The sequence below is a fragment of the Artemia sp. Qi Xiang Cuo genome, chromosome 13 (genome assembly GCF_049724085.1).
Source record: "Artemia sp. Qi Xiang Cuo chromosome 13, ASM4972408v1, whole genome shotgun sequence".
Classification (NCBI taxonomy): domain Eukaryota; kingdom Metazoa; phylum Arthropoda; class Branchiopoda; order Anostraca; family Artemiidae; genus Artemia; species Artemia sp. Qi Xiang Cuo.
The window spans coordinates 7,766,562-7,784,159 of record NC_142806.1 but is presented as its reverse complement, the minus strand read 5'-3'; the positions used below and the strand labels follow the sequence as shown (position 1 = coordinate 7,784,159).

Genomic DNA, 17,598 nt, shown 5'->3' with positions numbered 1-17,598 from the left:
TTGTTTTCAGTTCAGAAATTTATTGTATGCTATAGTTCATAGGTGTTGGTATTTTTCAGTCCTAGTTTTCCAGTTCCAGTTCTGGTAGAAATCTACCAGAAGATCCCTCTATAACATAGGTTCAAATTCCTAGGAAACTATATTTCAGGTCTATGTTTCCCCTTGTCAGAGGCAACGCTATAGCGTTGCCTTTAGTACAGACTGTACGGCTTCAATGTTTTATTATTCATTTTTTTTCCAGAGGGCCTTCATATAGAAGAGGTCGTCACATAAACTTCGGAGGGGGCTCATTTAAATTGGAAATCGGAAGTTCTAGTGCCCTTTTTAGGAGTCAAAACGAATTGGAGGGCAAATAGCCCCTCCCACGCCCTTTTTCCCAAATGCATCCGATAAAAATGTTATTTATCTGGTTTTGTTTAGTTCAAAGTGCCACTAGGCTATCATAGTGCTCCCTGATCTTTGCCAAACTGTTTAAATTTAATTTTTTTTTTCTCCTACAAGAAAATGATACAGGAGTTAAATAATATTTAAATCCGAGTCCTTAGACCACTTATTTGAAAAGAATGAACATTCATATTTTGAGAAATGATCTGAGATATAAAATAGGAGGTTAGGATCCTCATACATTAGGTGTAAGTGAATAAAATTCTTTCAGTATTTTTTCATCTCAAGATAAACTGATGTGTGCTGGAAATAGACATTCTCAAATATCTTTATACATTATCTTTTTAAATTTTTTATGAAAACAAACAAATCCAGAACACTTGTTAAAAACGAATCGAAGATGAAAAAAATGCCCCCTTCTTAGGCTCCCTCATTTTTGCAATTGGGGAAATCTTCATAAGTTTGCAATGTTAGCTTCTTTAGAGACTGTTTTCAGTTCAGGTTTTTTTTTGTATGCTATTGTTCATAGGTGGGGTCTTTTTCCGGTCCTGTTAGAAATCTACCCTAAGATCTCTGTGCCACATAGGTTAAAATTCTAAGGAAACAGCATTTTCATGTCACCGTTTCCTCTTAATTATTTAAGATTGGAACAGGGCCTTAAATTTTATTGTTTACAAAGACTCCTTGCAATGTTCAAATTTTTTTTCCTTTGTTGTATTTTTAAAAGCTTTTTATTTTCACACCCTTGAACATGCTAAAAGAAGGATTGGGCTAAATTATCTTATTTATTTTTAAGTGGCAGATATGTCCTGGCAAATTTGCTCTAGCATAGACAGTCACGTGAAGTATTTCTCTGGAATAGCTAGGCTATCTTCATCCAAAGTAACTAATTAAAAAAATATATTTATATAATATAAACTGCTGATGTATCAAAATGTTTCTGTATTCTGCTGAACAGGATGAAGTAAAGTCTATCGAAAGTAACCTCAACTGTCTCATGATGTTTGACAGATCATCTATCAGTCCATAAAATACATAATTTGGAAATAAGATTAAGTTTTTCCCTTCTCTTTATGTTTATACTTTGATAACATTAATTTTGATTTGGATTTTTTTTCAGCAAGTCAAAGATGAATTTGCTGTAGCTATTGACATTGACAAAGTGAGAAACAATAGTTGTAGTCAATTTGAAGATGATGGAGAATATTTTTGTTATGACAGTGAAAAAGTAAGCTTTTGTTAACTTTTATGGCTTTTTAGCTTTTTGTAAAGCACGTGACTGATCACAGCTTTTTATTTTGAAACAGGTCTTTCTCCATTTGGCTTACTGGTAGTTCTCTTAGTATCTTTAGATCTGCAATAAGAATAGTTAAGGATCCTTTCTTTAGATCGGCAATTCAGTGGTGGGACTAAAACAAGGGCTAGTTTCTCAAATATTTTTTTTTCTCAAATTTAGTTGTTTTTGTTGTTCTTTGTAAAAAGAATTTTATTCTACTTACTAATAAAGAAGAAATTCTTTTTTTTTCAAAACAGTTTTTTAGTGAACAGGTATTTATTTGTAGCTTTAAATAATCAATATTGCTGCAGTATATGATTCCAGTAGGTTTTCCCTGTAGGCAAAGCCCATATAATATGAACAGTATCAGTTGCCCACTTGTCTGCAAGTCCTGTGGACAGAGTGAATTTTGAATCATGTTTTGTTCTCCAATATCCTTAAAATAGGTCACAGAACTGAGAGACTATTTGAATTACCCGTACTTCATTTTTATCCGTCTCAGTTCTAACCTAGGATGATAGACTATTGTGAAGAATTGAAACTAATCATTATTATACAACTCTGAAAAATTTATGTCAGTTTTGCCTCTCACAGGGACTATCTGTTTTGGCTTTCCTCTAATCAGGCTCTCAAATCTTTGATCACTTTGACCAAGTTTTCACTGTCAACCACTACCTTTGACCAATTCACTATCTGCACTATTTGCAACCTAGTAGGGAACAAATAACAGCCTATAACAACCTAAAATTAATAAACGATTTTTAAAGAAAACTGGCAAGTTAGAAAAAATTGCCGTTTATGCTGATTCAGGATTGGTAATTATTAGGCTATCTAAATTAGTCTTAATAGTAAAATGTGACTTTGAAAACAGTTTAAAGGAAATTCAAACAACAGCCTGAAAGGCCCTAAACATGACGTCGGATTAAAACGGAAAGTACACCTTAAGAATTGCAATGGTTCAAAACCCAAAGTCCCCTGGATTGAACAACAAAGAAAATCCTTTTCTGCATGGGTAGTACTAATGTGTGATCTTTTGTATCGTTTTTTTGTTGCTTCTGCACTACTGGCGGGGCACTGGAACATCATAGAGAGCTGTTAAATTGCTCATTTGAAAGGAAATTGCTATATCTAGGGCTTTTGTAAGTAACAAAACAAAAATATTTAAAATAAAATCAGTTTTTTGAACAAAAATTGCACTTTCTTATATAAGATGATGAATGACATCATAATTGCTTATTACAACCATAATTGACGTTATAGTGAAACTATATGATGATGTCTGTTGCAGCTGGGGTTAGTTGTGTACTATATCCAGCAAAAAAAAGCCGAAGACTTTTTTCCTGTGTGATATATATTCATAGTTGCAACATAGTAATGGATTATGGCCCACAGTAATTGCTCGTGGCCCATTGTAAAGAAAAATTAGAAAACGTTTTCTAATAAAAAAATATAAAAATTAGAAAAATTAAAAAAAGAAACTGGCAAGTGAGGAAAAATTATCATTTCTAGCTGATTTATGCATAGTAATTATTATCTAAATCAGTCTGAATAGTAAAATTTTATTTTGAGAACAAATTTAAGGGTATTTCGAAAAACAGCCTGAAGCCGCTAAAAACGGCTATGGGTCAAAATAAGTGTTGTGGTCTTGTCTAAAAAAAAGTTTAATTCCTATGCTTGAACATGTATGTTAGAATCCTGAATGGGATTGAAATACTTGTCATAGGTATTGCACCGCTGCCTTAGTAAAGTACAAAGTGGACACCATGCAGTATTTTCCAATATACTTCACTTGTAAGTCTTAGAAACTTTGGAAGGGCCTCATTTGATTGGAAATTGAAGTTAGAAGTGACTAGCAACTGTTGAAGCTGCTACAGCTTGCGAATTTGACTTCTTGCAAATGCGACTTCTTGTAATTATGACTGTTTGTGACTGCACCTGCTACTACTTTCCATTGCAACAATGGCTAAATGTTAACTTTAACTACTCGCGGCAGAAACTACTAATGACTTCCACTATTTATGTCTCTGCTACTATGTACGACTTGGACAAATTTTGACTGTGACTACCATTACCTGCAACTAGCATTTTTACTAATTCGATTGAGACATCAACAACTGATGACTGTGATTGTAACTTATTCTGTCCGAGACTGCGAGTACCTACGACTGTGACTACTTGCGACTGCGAGTAATGCAATGTGTAACTGAGGCTATTGCCATTACTCCTACTATTACTATGCCCAAATATATTGAACTAAGTCAGAGGACTTTAAGTGAATTCAGGTTGTCGAAATGTTGTAGATGCAATTACTCAGGAATGTAATAGAGCTTTAAGTTGAAACTTTCAGGGAAAGTTCAGCGGGATGGATATACAGTTAAATTAAACGAAATTATTACACATCCAGATTGTCAAAAGGGGTTGATTTTCTGGATGATAATATTTTTCTCTTTTTTTTTGTCGATTTTACAATAAATGAAACACCGAACTGTATGCTATTCATCAAATAGTTTGTGCTAATGAACTGTAGGCAAATAGTTTTAAGTGGATAGCCACTCCCAAAATTTTGTAAATTTTGTATTTATTTTTGTTTGCAATGAAAGGTGTGGCTGTTACATGTTTTATTACAAGTGAAAACTGTATCTTCATTTTTCTCTCTACTTAAAACATGATGTCTATATTTGAATATTTTTATTAATATTTATAATGTTAGTATTTGTTAATATTCTTGTTTAAATTTTTTTAGTCTCTTTTTTTATTCTTCTTCTTCTCAAAAAACGCACCTTGAATCCTAAACGGGCTTCGTTTGGCCTCTGACTACACATTTTCACAAAATTTATACAATTAGAATTGAAAAAAAATACATAATATAACATTCACATACAATTCAATACATAATATAAGATCTGGTTGACTTGTGGAGAGTACATGTACTCGAGCTGCCTTTTCCCCGTAGTTTACGGCCTAAAGGCCGTCTGGTACCGATACATCTCTTCCTACTCTTTCATTCTTATTTTTCATCTCTTATTTTTAAAGCTAACAGGCTTATTCAAACCTTTATGCAAGCGCGCTTGGCTTTTCAAGTTGTTTAAATTGAAATTCCATGTATCTTCTTTTAATCTATTTAACGTAAAACAGAGTTGTGCGTATACTAAACCCCTTGAAGTGTTTTTCACCGAAAGGAAGGGGATAGACCCTCAAAAGAATGTGTATTTATGTACAGCTGATAGGATATCCATTCACCTTTTTCTGTGTATGAATGAATAAGTGCTTATGGTTGAATTTGATAATCCATTTGATAAAACGGCTTTTGAGGGGAAAGGAAAACTGTTATTCTGTTTTTTATGGGTGTATTTGCCCCTTCTGTATCTATGTTATAACTTGGTAGTTTTGGGAATGTGATTTTTGATTTTTTTTTCATCTTAGCAATTAAATTGACATCAATAATAACTGGACTGACATTACTAAAAGATGTGTGATTACGTGTTTGACATTCAAGTCTATCTCAACTCTAAAAATTTGTCAATATTTTTCTCTGTAATTTTTCTTTTCTTTTTTAGTTCATTGAGAATCGGATTTTGGAAAGGACAGAGTGAATGTCAAACGTAAGCTTAAATTTTTCAGGTTAGTCTTTCATTGTTTATTTAGAGAATAAAGGAAAGCAATAAATATTGTTTTTTAATCCCTTCTTTTCTGTTTATTTATTTTCTTTAGAGTATAAGGAATAAGAGTAATGCCTTTTGCTTAAACCTAATAATTTCTTTTATTAAACCTGATCTTTTAATTGAATTTTTTTTAATTAAAACGATCTTTTACTTAAATCTTCTCTCTTTCACTACCTGTAGGAATACTGAAGGTTTACAAAGCAATCAAAATAACAAATAAAAAAAATCAAATTTTCAATAATAACGCAATGCCCTATTCGACCTAAGGCAGTTACGTTAAGTATTATGATATATAGATCATATTTGTTAATAATTATAATAATAATATGCCCTATGTGGCCTTAGAGGGATATTTTTATTGAAAAAAAAAATCAGGATTATGTAGTAACTCAGTGTCACTAGATAATTGATAGTCTACTTTATCAAATATTGACACGTCTAATGCTTACGATGACAAAATACTGCCGTAATTTTAACTGTGAAGACACAAACCAGTTTCAATGCCTTACTAGTTCCAATATTCAATGCTAGTACCCCTTTACAGGTACTCTTGCATTCTTTAAATACCATGTTCTAGATATCATCCAACTAATGGTAAGTATTATTGCATCCTCTCCTAAATACATAATTGTGTATCTTTCATCTCTTTCTTTCATATATTTTTTTTTTTTTATTTTTTTTTTTTTTTTTTTTTTTTTTTGTCTTGCTGAGACCCTTGGACATAGGGCCGAAATATTCATTCAAATTATCTCCACTGTCTTGCAAAAAATTTCCCTATTGTTCTTCGTACTTTTGTTATTTGCATAATTCTTAAATTAGTCATTGTCGAATATTCAAAATATTCTTGACGGGAGCGCTATGAAATAATTTTATTATGATTTGCTTGCTTAAAGTATTGCTTACTGAATCACTAATGACAGTAATTTGTCTTAGAGTTCATGATAAACAGAGCTACTTGAATACAAAACTATTTTGTTGCAGCAGCAAAAGTGTTAATACCTCGATGGTAATTCATTTTCTTTTATACGTCTGTTTCAGGATCATAGGCCTCTGCCATTTTGCCAAATATAGGTCTAAAGGAATATTTTTTAGTGAAATAAATTGTGTGCTGGATTGTTTCCCAAATTTCATCTCTGCTGTGCAGTGAGATTGTTAGATAGGAAGAATGCTTGTTCAGATTTTTTAGGTTAATCCAAACAAGGTATTGAAAAAGTTTTTCAATGACACATTAAGAGCCATATTAAAGTTTTGAAGAGTGGACATAGTGTCTGATAATGATACAAACTTGAAACAAACATAAGCTATTATCAATGAATAAATAGAGCCCGGAAAGACCAAAACTTGCTCTGCCCTAGTTTCTTCACAATCAGGTGTTTTTTTTTAATCCTTTTAGTATTGTCACTAATTCATCCACACAGAATAAATGTTCATTAACATTTAAAGTCTCACAAACTTTTTCGTCAGTCACATCCATGACCTCTACTTCAAACGTCCTTACTTGTATTTTAATGCTTTCCACTTTCCGTAAATTCCTTTTGTTTTCATATATCACATGAATAATTCTTATACAATTCCATCGTTTCTGTTAAACATAGAACATTTTCATGAATATTACTAGCTGTGTTTCTATCTTTTCTCCCAAAGCACCATCAGCGACTTTACAAACTATTTTCGTAAAATTATTCGATTTGTCTTCTGCATTGTAAAATTTTACACTCTCGAGTTTAGTATGCAACTGTTCCTGGAAAGTTTCTTTCAAATTCTTCTATCGGAGTCTTCCTACATCGTAGCTTTTTGGAAAGTAGTCAGCCTTCTTAAGTTTTATCTTTATGTTTATCCTAGACACTACTAGATCGTTATGTTTACTTTTAACATCAATATCAGCATTCCTATACACCGTAGTATCTTGTATCAATCTTGTAAGTCTTTGGTTTACAATAATATAATCAAAAAGGTTAGCTGTCTTACCATCATGCCAATTTCATGTTAGATTATGGGCCATTTTATGACCAAACACTGTATTGGTTGTAACTAGATAGTAATGCCCACAGAATTGTAGCAGTCTGTAACCAGTACTGTTTTCTTTTCCTGCAACAAATTTATCCATGCTAGGATGCCATATATCCCGATTAATATTTCTACCAACCTGGGTGGTAAAATCTCCTAATAAATAACCATACTTATACCTGGAACCCTGTCTGTTTGTTCTTGCAGCTGTGGGTAAAATTCCTTTGAGTGACTATCTCAATTAGTTTTTATTTACAAGGGCGTATACTACTACGACTGATACCTTAAACTTTTTGGTAATAAAATGGGCAACTAGAATTCTGTTATTACGAGATTCCCTACGTAAACATGACTTAGCAGCTTCCTTATTCAAAATAAGCCCTACTCCAGTCCTATTCACCCCATCCTTCCTGCATGAGTACATAAATTTTGCATCCCCTAATTTTATGTCTCACAACCCTGAAATATGAGTTTTGAAATTCCTATAAGTCTAGTTTGAAGCGTCTGAATTCGTCTGTCAAAATTTCGATACGACAGTTTTTTTTTTTATTTAATAAAGGTACCACAGTCAAATAGTTCGTGGTAATTAACTGTAAGTAAGGAGCGACCCGGCTTAATGGTAACCGAAACTCTAGAAAACGGTATTTTGATACAAATAGATACATCACAAGAATTAGATTTTAATGTTGATTTCAAATATATGAGTTTCATCAAGTTTAGTCCTACCCATCAAAAGTTACGTGCCTGAGAAAATTTGGCTGATTTTCGAAAAAAGGGGGTAAGGCCCCCTAAAAATTATAGAACCTTAATGAAAATCACACCATCATATTCCACGCATCAGAAAATCCTACTGTAGAGTTTTCAAGCTCTTATCTACAAAAATGTGGAATTTTGCATGTTTTGCCAGAAGAAAGATCACGGGTGCGTGTTTATTTGTTTTTTTTCATTTTTTTTCCAGGGGTGATCGTATTGACCCAGTGGTCCTAGAATATCGTGGGAGGGCTCATTGGAATGGAAATTAAAAGTTCTAGTGCCCTTTTTAAGTGACCAAAAAAATGGAGGGCAACTAGGCCCCCCCACGCTCATTTTTTTCCAAAGTCACCCGATCAAAATTTTGAGATAGCCATTTTGTTCAGAATGTTCGAAAATATTATAAGTATGTCTTTTAGGATGACTTAATACCCCAAAGCTCCCGGAGGGAGGGCTGAAAGCTATGAACTTTACCCAATGTTAACATATACTATTGGTTATTGGGAAGTATACAGACGTTTTCAGGGGAGAATTTTTCTAGTAGTGGGGGGGGGGTATTGGGGCGGGTATGTACATGATGGAATTTGTCAGGGGATAAAGGAAATCGCTATGAAGGGGATGCCGGACATCCCAGCATTATTTAAAAAAGATCAGAAAATAAATATAAAAAACAAGTTTTTCAACTGCAACAGCAGCAACATCAAAACTTAAAACGAACAGAAAATAATGCAGAAATTATGATCAACTACTGCTGCTGAAACTGACAACTCAACTCAGTACCAATCGTCTAATCTACCTGAGATAACGCAGTATCCCTGCTCCTCATTCAACCCCGTTTGTTCAGAACGTCCTTTTTTACTCCCTAGTGGCGTCAATTTGCGAAAATCTGGGGGAGCGGCAAATTGGTCGTTTTTTTCCGTTTCTGCTATACAAACACCAAAAAAGTCATTTTTCAATGAAATTACCCGAAAAAAGTTATTTTTTAGAATCTGGAGGGAGCAAAACATCTAAGGAACACAGGCTTCCCTGACCCCTGCTACTTGACGCAATTGTAACTCCCTACGTTTAAGCTCTCGCTCACTGTACAAATTTATTGTGAACTCCCCCTCCAGACGATGGTATCCTGTTTTTTTTTTAGCCTTTAGCTGAATTACCAGGCAGCATATGTCAGTAAGTGGCGCTCGAGCCTCACCATAGTCACATTCGTCAATTAAAAATTCAAGACGAATGAATGTTAATGGCTTTTCAATTTTCAACTTATTACAGACGCGGAAATTAAAACCGCAAGATATTAGTTTCAAAAGCTTGTATAAACACTAATACGTACCCAGCTATTTGCTTCTATTGTTTTTTACCTTTTTGGCAGATTTCTGTTACAGATGGAAAAACTGATTTTCCATGCTTTCATATTTTCCAATTACAAACATTATGCCTTAAATTTTCATCAGTTGTAAATATTTGTCAACAAAATAATTTTCACATGATCGTTATTTTCCGGCTTTAGGAATCGCTCTTGGAATCTAATGTGCTATATAGTGCTAATGTGCTATAATGTGGTAATGTGCTTGGACTAAATGTGCTATATAGCTAGGTCGCAATAATGACAGGATTTGTCGATGCATGTAATACGCGCCACAGAGAAGATGTGTAGTAGTGAAAGTTACCACCGCTGTATAGTAAGTAAGTATGACGGTACTAGACCCTTAAGGTCCAAACCGGCGGTGGTGATCTCCGTTTTGTGGCCCTTCAGCCAGGAAGTGCAATGGGGGTCGGGGGCCAGCCTTCCTGTGCTTTTGTACACCCTTCCTGCTTACCTTCCCCAGATTTCTTCTGGTACCCATTTAGAGCTGGGTCGACTCTGGCTGAGCTTAGAGAGTCTCACCACTGACCCCCGTCCCAAATCAAATAACTGGCCACACCAGGGGTCGAACCCGTGCCTCTTGGACAAAGAATTCTCAACCCAGTATGCCAACCACTTAGACAGGACGGCTCCACTGTATAGCCTTTAAAAACCAAGGGCATCAAAATACAAAGCACAAATTTTTTGCCCCTTCCGCGCAGGACACATATTATTATACCACAAACCCCCGATTACCCGGATTTTCTTTTTTTTTGGCTGTTTCAAAATTACTAAGATTTTAAGGCAGCACTACATTTTTGTCAGTGTTGCTCCGTTGAATTGTGACATAATAATTGTGACAATTGTAAGAAAAAACTAATAACAAACAAATAAATAAGAAAAAAGAAATAAGAACCTGAAACCTGAAAGTTAAACCTGAAATAAGAAATAAAAGAAAAATTAATTAAATTTGACTCTCGTTTAGTCCTTAAAACTGAAACATTAACAATATGTTGCTTTCCAAAGACAAGTACATCTTCGAAAGAAAGCTACACCTTCCTCGGCTGTTTGGTGTCGTTTGCTATAAACACTTTTTACTAACTTTTTATAAATGTTTTGTTTTGTTTTTTAATTTTGCAAACTCTACTATTAAAAATTGCATACATGCAAAAAACAGGCTTTCTTACTGAAAATAAGGAGCAGCATTGAAAATCAAAACGAACATAAATTATTTATTATATGAGGGGGGCTACCCCTTCATAAACCCTCGCTCTTTATGGTAGAGTCATAAAGTTTTTAGTTGTACTTTTTTAGTTGTGTTTCAGAAATCAAAAAGTCAAATGCTATATTGAAGCAAGGGGCAAGTTGCATAACTTACAACCCTTTCTGCTGGGGCTGTGGGGCGTCATATAATCCCCAGAGGCATCCCCAGAGTTATTGGACTTTTCAACTATACTGAACCAAATGGGCATCCCCAAATTTTCATCAGATGTCTTTTAGGAAAAAGGTGGTGTGGGAGGTGTTTAATTGCCCTCCAATATTTTTGGTTACTTAAAACAGATACTAAAACCTGTAACTTCCGTCCTAAAGAGCTCTCTCTCTCGATCTTCTAGAATCAGTGGTTAGACACAATCACCCTTGGGAAAAAAATTAGTAATAATCGTTATAATAATAATAATTATAACGTATCCATGATCTTTTCTCTGGCAAAAAATAAAAAAAAATACCCTTTTTAGATACGAATAATAATTTTAGCGTTATTTATTGTTTCTTTCAACTATTGGATTTCAATATTTTGTTAATATATTTTTTGGAGGAAAGGGTGGGGGAGGGAGCCTAGTTTCCCTCTAGTCTTTTTGGTCACTCGAAAAGGTCACTAGAACTTTTAATTTCCGTTCGAATGAGCCCTCTCATGATATTCCAGCACCACTGGGTCAATACGATCACCCCTGAAAAAAAAACATGCTTCCATGATCTTTCTTCCGGCAAAAAAATCTCATTTTTTAAAATATGAGTTTGAATACTTTGCAGTAGCGTTCCCTGATATGCTGAATCTGATGGAAAATCAAGCAAATTTTCTCAGACTCATAGTTTTTTATTGGTAACGTCAAACTTAGCCCGTAAAATTAAATTTTATAGATTAGGAATCAAACAGTTCGTGGTAACGAACTGTAAGTAAGGAACGACCCGGCTCGATGGTAACCGAAACTCTAAAATACGGAATTTTGATACCAATAGATACATCAAAAGAATCAGATTTTAATTCCGATTTCAAATATATAAGTTTCATCAAGTTTAATCTTACCCATCAAAAGTTACGCGCCTGAGAAAATTGGGCTGATTTTTGAAAAAAAGGGCGAAAGACCCCCTAAAAGTTATAGAACCTTAGTGAAAATCACACCATCCTATTCAGCATATTAGAGAACCCAACTGTAGAGGTTTCAAGCTCCTATCTACAAAAATGTGCAATTTTCCCTTTTTTGCCAGAAGAAAGATCACGGATGCGTGTTAATTTTTTTTCCCCAGGGGTAATCGTATTGACCCAATGGTCCTAAAATATCGTAGGAGGGCTCATTGGAACGGAAATTAAAAGTTCTAGTGCCCCTTTTAAGTGACCAAAAAATGGAGGATAACTAGGCCCTCTCCCACGCTCATTTCTTTCTCAAAGTCACCCAATTAAAATTTTGAGGTAGCCATTTTGTTCAGCATAGTCGAAAATCTCATAAATATGTCTTTTAGGATGACTTAATCCCCCACAGTTCCCAGGGTAAGGGCTGCAAGTTATGAACTTTGCCCATTGCTTACATATTGTATTGGTTATTGGGAAGTATACAGACATTTTCCGGAAGGATTTTTTTCGGGTGGGGGAGGGGCTGAACGATGAGGTTACTTGGGAGAATCTTTCTGTTGAGGATTTTTCTTTGGGATAAGGGACATGTCTAAGAAGGAGGTGCCGGATTTCCCAGCATTATTTAAAAACGATCAGAAATTAAATTAAAAAAAAAACAAGTTTTTTCAACTGAAAGTAAGAAGCAACATTAGAACTTAAAACGAACAGAAATTATTACGTATATGAGGGGGTTCTCACCCAAGTCAATAACTCGCTGTTTACGCTACAGTTTTTTTTGTGCTTTCAAAAGAGCTATCTATTCTAATTAAACGGCCTTTGTGATTCAGGGGTTTGTGAATTAAATTTTTTTTTAAATTTTAACGTAAAGAGCGTGGTATTGACTAAGGGGAGAACCCCCTTATATACGCAATAAAAAAAAAACTATAAAAAAACAAGTGATACGGCTCAATAGTAATCGAAACTTTTAAAAACGGAATTTTGATGTCAATAAATGTATCAAAAGAATGGGCTTATAGTGCTGATTCTAAATATATAAATTTTATTAAGTTTAGTATTACTCATCAAATGCTACAAGCCTGAGAAAATTTACCAGATTTTTTAAAGAGGGGGGAAACATCCCCTACAAGTGAAATAATTTTAATGAAAATCACACCGTCAGATTCAGCGTATCAGAAAACCCTATTACATAGGTTTCAAGCTCATATCTGCAAAAATCTGCAACTTTGTATTTTTTGCCAGGAGAAAAATATACGAATATAGAAGTTCGTTACGTAAGTTAATTTGTAAATTACATCAGAACCAAATTTAGAGACAGCCATTTAGCAAAAGAAAAGTAAAATTTTTTTGAAAATTTTGTTGTTTTTTTTCGATTTTTTGTCACTATTGAGTTTTCTTTTCTCATTTTTGAAGTACCATATAATGATTTATTTTTGTTTTTCATAAATTGTTATACCAGAAGGGTTAGTTTTGTGAGGGTTTTAATGTTGATTTACTTTCAATTATCTTTAGGAGTTGAAGAAACATTCCCAGATTTTAGTGAAGATATTTTATCACCCAAACATGAAGATGTTTCTTCGGTGGTTTCTCCTGGTGTATCAGAACAGCTTAATCGTAATTTTAAGCCTTCTGAGTTTCAATCAAATATTCCTGAGAATGGAAGTGAGTTCTCTGACATCTCAATTTTTTTCCTTACTATTAAGTCAAAAAGTCATCTGACTTGCCTAAAATACGTAATGAAAAAGGGTAAACATTTTTTTTGTCCACTCTAAATGTTCATCGCAAGGGTATCATGTTGGGTATTTTCGTGGCAGAGAAGTGTATGATTAAGGCACCAAGGGCATCAAAATTAAGCATTTGTTTTCTTCCCTCACTCCATCTTAAGTTTATTCACTCCTGAAAACGGTTATTTTGTTCGATTATTATTTAGTTGTTATTTGACTATTAAGATAGTTTTTATATTGTAAATTATCTCCGTAATTGCCAAACTGAATCTTGGAGTGAAAAATGCAAAAATTGTCCTTTTTACGCTGAAAGCAGAATAAAACACTTGTATCGCCAATCTTACGTGCATCAATTGAGTCACATTGTCACGATTGAGCACAACTCCTTTCTATTGAACAGATATAGAGTAGTGAGAACGTGTCGATATCAAGTAAGAAAAGTGATGTTTTTCAAATCAAAAGAAAAAAAAATTAATATAAATTTTCAATAGTTAACTAAATGGGTAAATAAAACAAAACAGGATAGCCTATTAGGTCTTTGTAAAAATGTTCCCCTATAGGTAAGTCAATTGACAAATAATTAGTAGATTATAATCTCGAAAAATTTTGACAGTTAACATTTAATGCATAGCTTAGATTTTTAGCTGTTCAGTGATATATTTATTTCTTAAAAGAGTTGAACTTATATGTGAATCCAACAAAAATATTCAAATACAAAAGATCCTAACAATCTTAATGTACTAGTTATCATACGAAGCTTAATGTATTAGTAATCTAACAAGCCATGTCCCAACCATTAGCAAATGCCAGGTATCTTCATTACATTACATTACATCTTCATCATTTTGCGAGGTGATCATTGAAGCTTGGTAACCCTTCCTGGGAGGCTCATTGTTCTAACCCAATTAATTTCTAAGATAGTAAAATACCCCTAAACTGAGATTAAAACAGGGATGAGGTAGAAAAGCAAAAATATGTCCCTAGGAGATACCTTAGGCTACTATTTGAGACACAAAATTGTCATTACAGGGCTGCCACAAAGTCCCTAAAATCGAATGAAGGTCCCTAGGCCTATTGGTCCCTTAAATTGACAAGGGTCCCTAAAGTCCCTTTTTTTGCCTTGTTTTAAAGCTCCGTATCCTGAAGGCTACCAATACGGTTACGGTTTTCAGATTTTTTTTTTCGATTGAGATTCTTGGAACCTGTTTTGGCTTCTCTAAGAAAGACAAAACTTGTTACATAGGCTACAGCGTTACTCTCTGGATAGAGCAAACAGGGTAGTCACGAAAAGGAGTGACCCCCTTTGCCTCTGGAGTCAATAGCCTAGGAGGCGGGTGTAATTTCTGTGTGTCACTTTGCTGCACACAGAGGAAAAAAAAAGTAAGAGAATGGCTCGAAGTGCGAAATACGAAAAAGGCGGTGTTAAAACCAGGTCTCTTGCGCGATTTTGAGCTTTCATACATTTCTTGAACTACTGGACTACTTCCTAGTTCCCTTTTTTAATTTGAATACATTTCTTGTAATAGCCTGTATATTTTTCTACTAATTTCTTTCTTTTTTTAACGTTTAGGGTTTGAAGTTTCAGTTTGAATTAGAATGGGAAAGTGCAAGTTCTGTGAGACTTGGTTGGAAGAGGAAAATGCGACGGGACATCAAAGGAAAGAGTTGTGTAGAACTGTTCTAGGAGATCTGATCTATCTGCATTACATCGCTTGTCTGCCATAAGGGCTCCTATACTTTATTACAGAACCCCAGAACTGCTGAACATAAAGTGAGTGTTACAGTAAAGTTAAGGCCGAATCAGCTTCATCTCTCGGCAGTATCTTCCATGGAGAGCGGTGAACCGGCAGAACTGCCCATGCACCTAGGTACTTATGTAGTGCGGGATGAAACAACAGTTGCAGAAATTAAATGGGCTCTGAAGTTGATTGAGTCTGAATATTCTGGGAAATATGCAGACGGAATAGCGGATTCATATGGAAAAATGTTCCGAGATACAGTGGTCAAAAACTTTTCTTTCAGGCGAACTAAGTTCACTTGCTTTTTAACCGAAGCTCTTGGATCCTATTTCCGGAAGATAACCCTTAATGAAGTCGGCAAAAAGCAGTCGTTGATTTTCTGCATCCCTATGAAGCTTCAAAGCCAGTTTCTGCTTACTGTTTATTCTATGTTGTCTGGAAGCTACCCATCGCGGTGCAAAAAGACATGTTAGTTGACGAATTTAAGCTAGTTCAATTATCCGGACTTCCACCGGAGCCAGGGAGGAAAATATCCAAACTTGTCTGAAGTCGCAAAAAATGCTTTGACGATTTCATACGGGTATGCCAGTATTGAGCGGGGCTTTTTCCTTTCAGTGCGACTTCTCAGTAAAGAAAAAGCTTCTATGAATGAGCGAACTTTTAATGCAAAACTGTTTGTGATAAATAGGTGAAGCAGATTTGGAAGACGTGAGCAAAATCTCACTGTCACTGAAGGTTTGATAAAACTGGTGAAATCCATTAGTCCCTATGATTTGTACCTACAGAAAGAAAAAGCCTAGAAAGAAAAAAAAACTGAGAAAGAGTGGCTGGATTTGGAGGCAAGAGAACGGCCGAGAGAGCAACAGCTCGGTAGAATCTCTTTGAAAAGACAGACAATAGAGACTCTAGAAAAATCTCTCAAAGAAAAAAAAGCATTTGTTTAAAAGGAACTGGCTGCAGACGAGTTACTGAAGGAAGCTCATAACTGGCTGAAAAAGGGCATTGAAAAGAAGGATATAATCGAGATATAGCTAGCGCAGGCTATGATCAATGGGACTAAAAGAACCAACAACAGTTAGAGTAAAAAAAATAGTTACTGATCATATCTCTGTTCCAGTAGAAAAAAAGTGCAAAAAATGGAAACAAATAGGTTGTGTGTTCTAGTTACCGGACCCTTATCGCTTTCATCATATTTTTGTATCTGTTTTTTTTTTTTTTTTTTTTATTCGAAAGTAAAGCGTTCAGGAAAAAAGAAGGAAAAAAATCCACCCATGACATGTTGATTCTCAGGTGGTCGGTTTATTAATTATTACTTGGCATCTGACCACGGAGAGATGTCTGCAAAAGATCATTCCCCCTTTTTTTTCTTAGTCAAGTGCCATTTGCTGTTGTGTCACTCCTTTTTCTTTCAAAAGCTTTGTCAAAACTGAGTTTCGGGGTTCATTTTGCGTCCAGAATGGTTCCTAGAGAGGTCCCTTTTTTGACTAATAAGAGGTCCCTTAGTCCCTATTTTTACCAATTAAACATGTGGCAACCCTGTCATTAGCCTATGTCAAAAGCTTAGTGTAATATATCAAATACTATCTAACTTGAACAAACCGTGGAATTTGGTTTGCGTTGGTAGGTGTTCAAAACGTTGTCACTGGATGTATTACATGTTTTATGTCTATTGCTGAAAGTTTTATTCTCATAGTTCTTTTAGTTTCCAAGATAGCAATCCCAAAATCCTTTAGAATTATTGGAAATTTTAAGAAGAAAATTAAAAATTATTTCCGAATAAAGATTATGTCATTTATAGTGGAATGGCATACACACATTTGACGAACTTGGAAGGACGTACTGTCTTTTGGTTTACTTCAACATTATTGAAAACGTGCTAGGAAAGTTCCAACGTAATGCCCTCAGCTTCTCCTGGAGTTTTGGATTTACACCTTTTTGGCAATCTTATTTCACATATTATCTTTTGATTTAGTTTCACATATCCCTCTGGTTTACCTGAAAGTTTCAACGTCATCATCTATTCTGTTTCTGATATATTGCATCTATGCCATTCTGAAAACCTAAATCAACTTTTTTTTATATTTAGCTTAGTTGTAGAAACACTAGTAGTTGTTACAGCCCTGAAAGTTTCACCTTAACACCGTCAACTATTCATGAGAGGACATTGCTGCATTCCTGTCGCTAACGCCCTTTTTATGATCTGGATGAACCCAAAGTCTTTTGATTCAGTTCAGTCGTAGTAGCAGTATTAGTAGTTATACCCCTGAAAGTTTCAGTTTAACAAAATATATTGTTGCTACGCCCCTTTGTCAATCTTTATGCACATACTGTTTCTTTATTTCTCTTTATTTTTTAAAACTTTGACCCACA

General features: G+C 34.6%; 1 protein-coding gene across 1 annotated transcript in view; it reads left to right on the top strand.

Annotated features, from left to right (window-relative positions):
- The window catches only part of LOC148944896 (uncharacterized), a 49,549-nt gene that overhangs the window by 8,927 nt on the left and 23,024 nt on the right, over window positions 1-17,598 (top strand). The window contains exons 2-4 of the mRNA XM_089098886.1: window positions 1,505-1,612; window positions 5,218-5,281; window positions 13,278-13,427. Coding sequence (XP_088955012.1) covers window positions 5,254-5,281; window positions 13,278-13,427 — 178 coding nt within the window. The 5' untranslated portion in view covers window positions 1,505-1,612; window positions 5,218-5,253. The remainder of the gene's footprint in view (window positions 1-1,504; window positions 1,613-5,217; window positions 5,282-13,277; window positions 13,428-17,598) is intronic.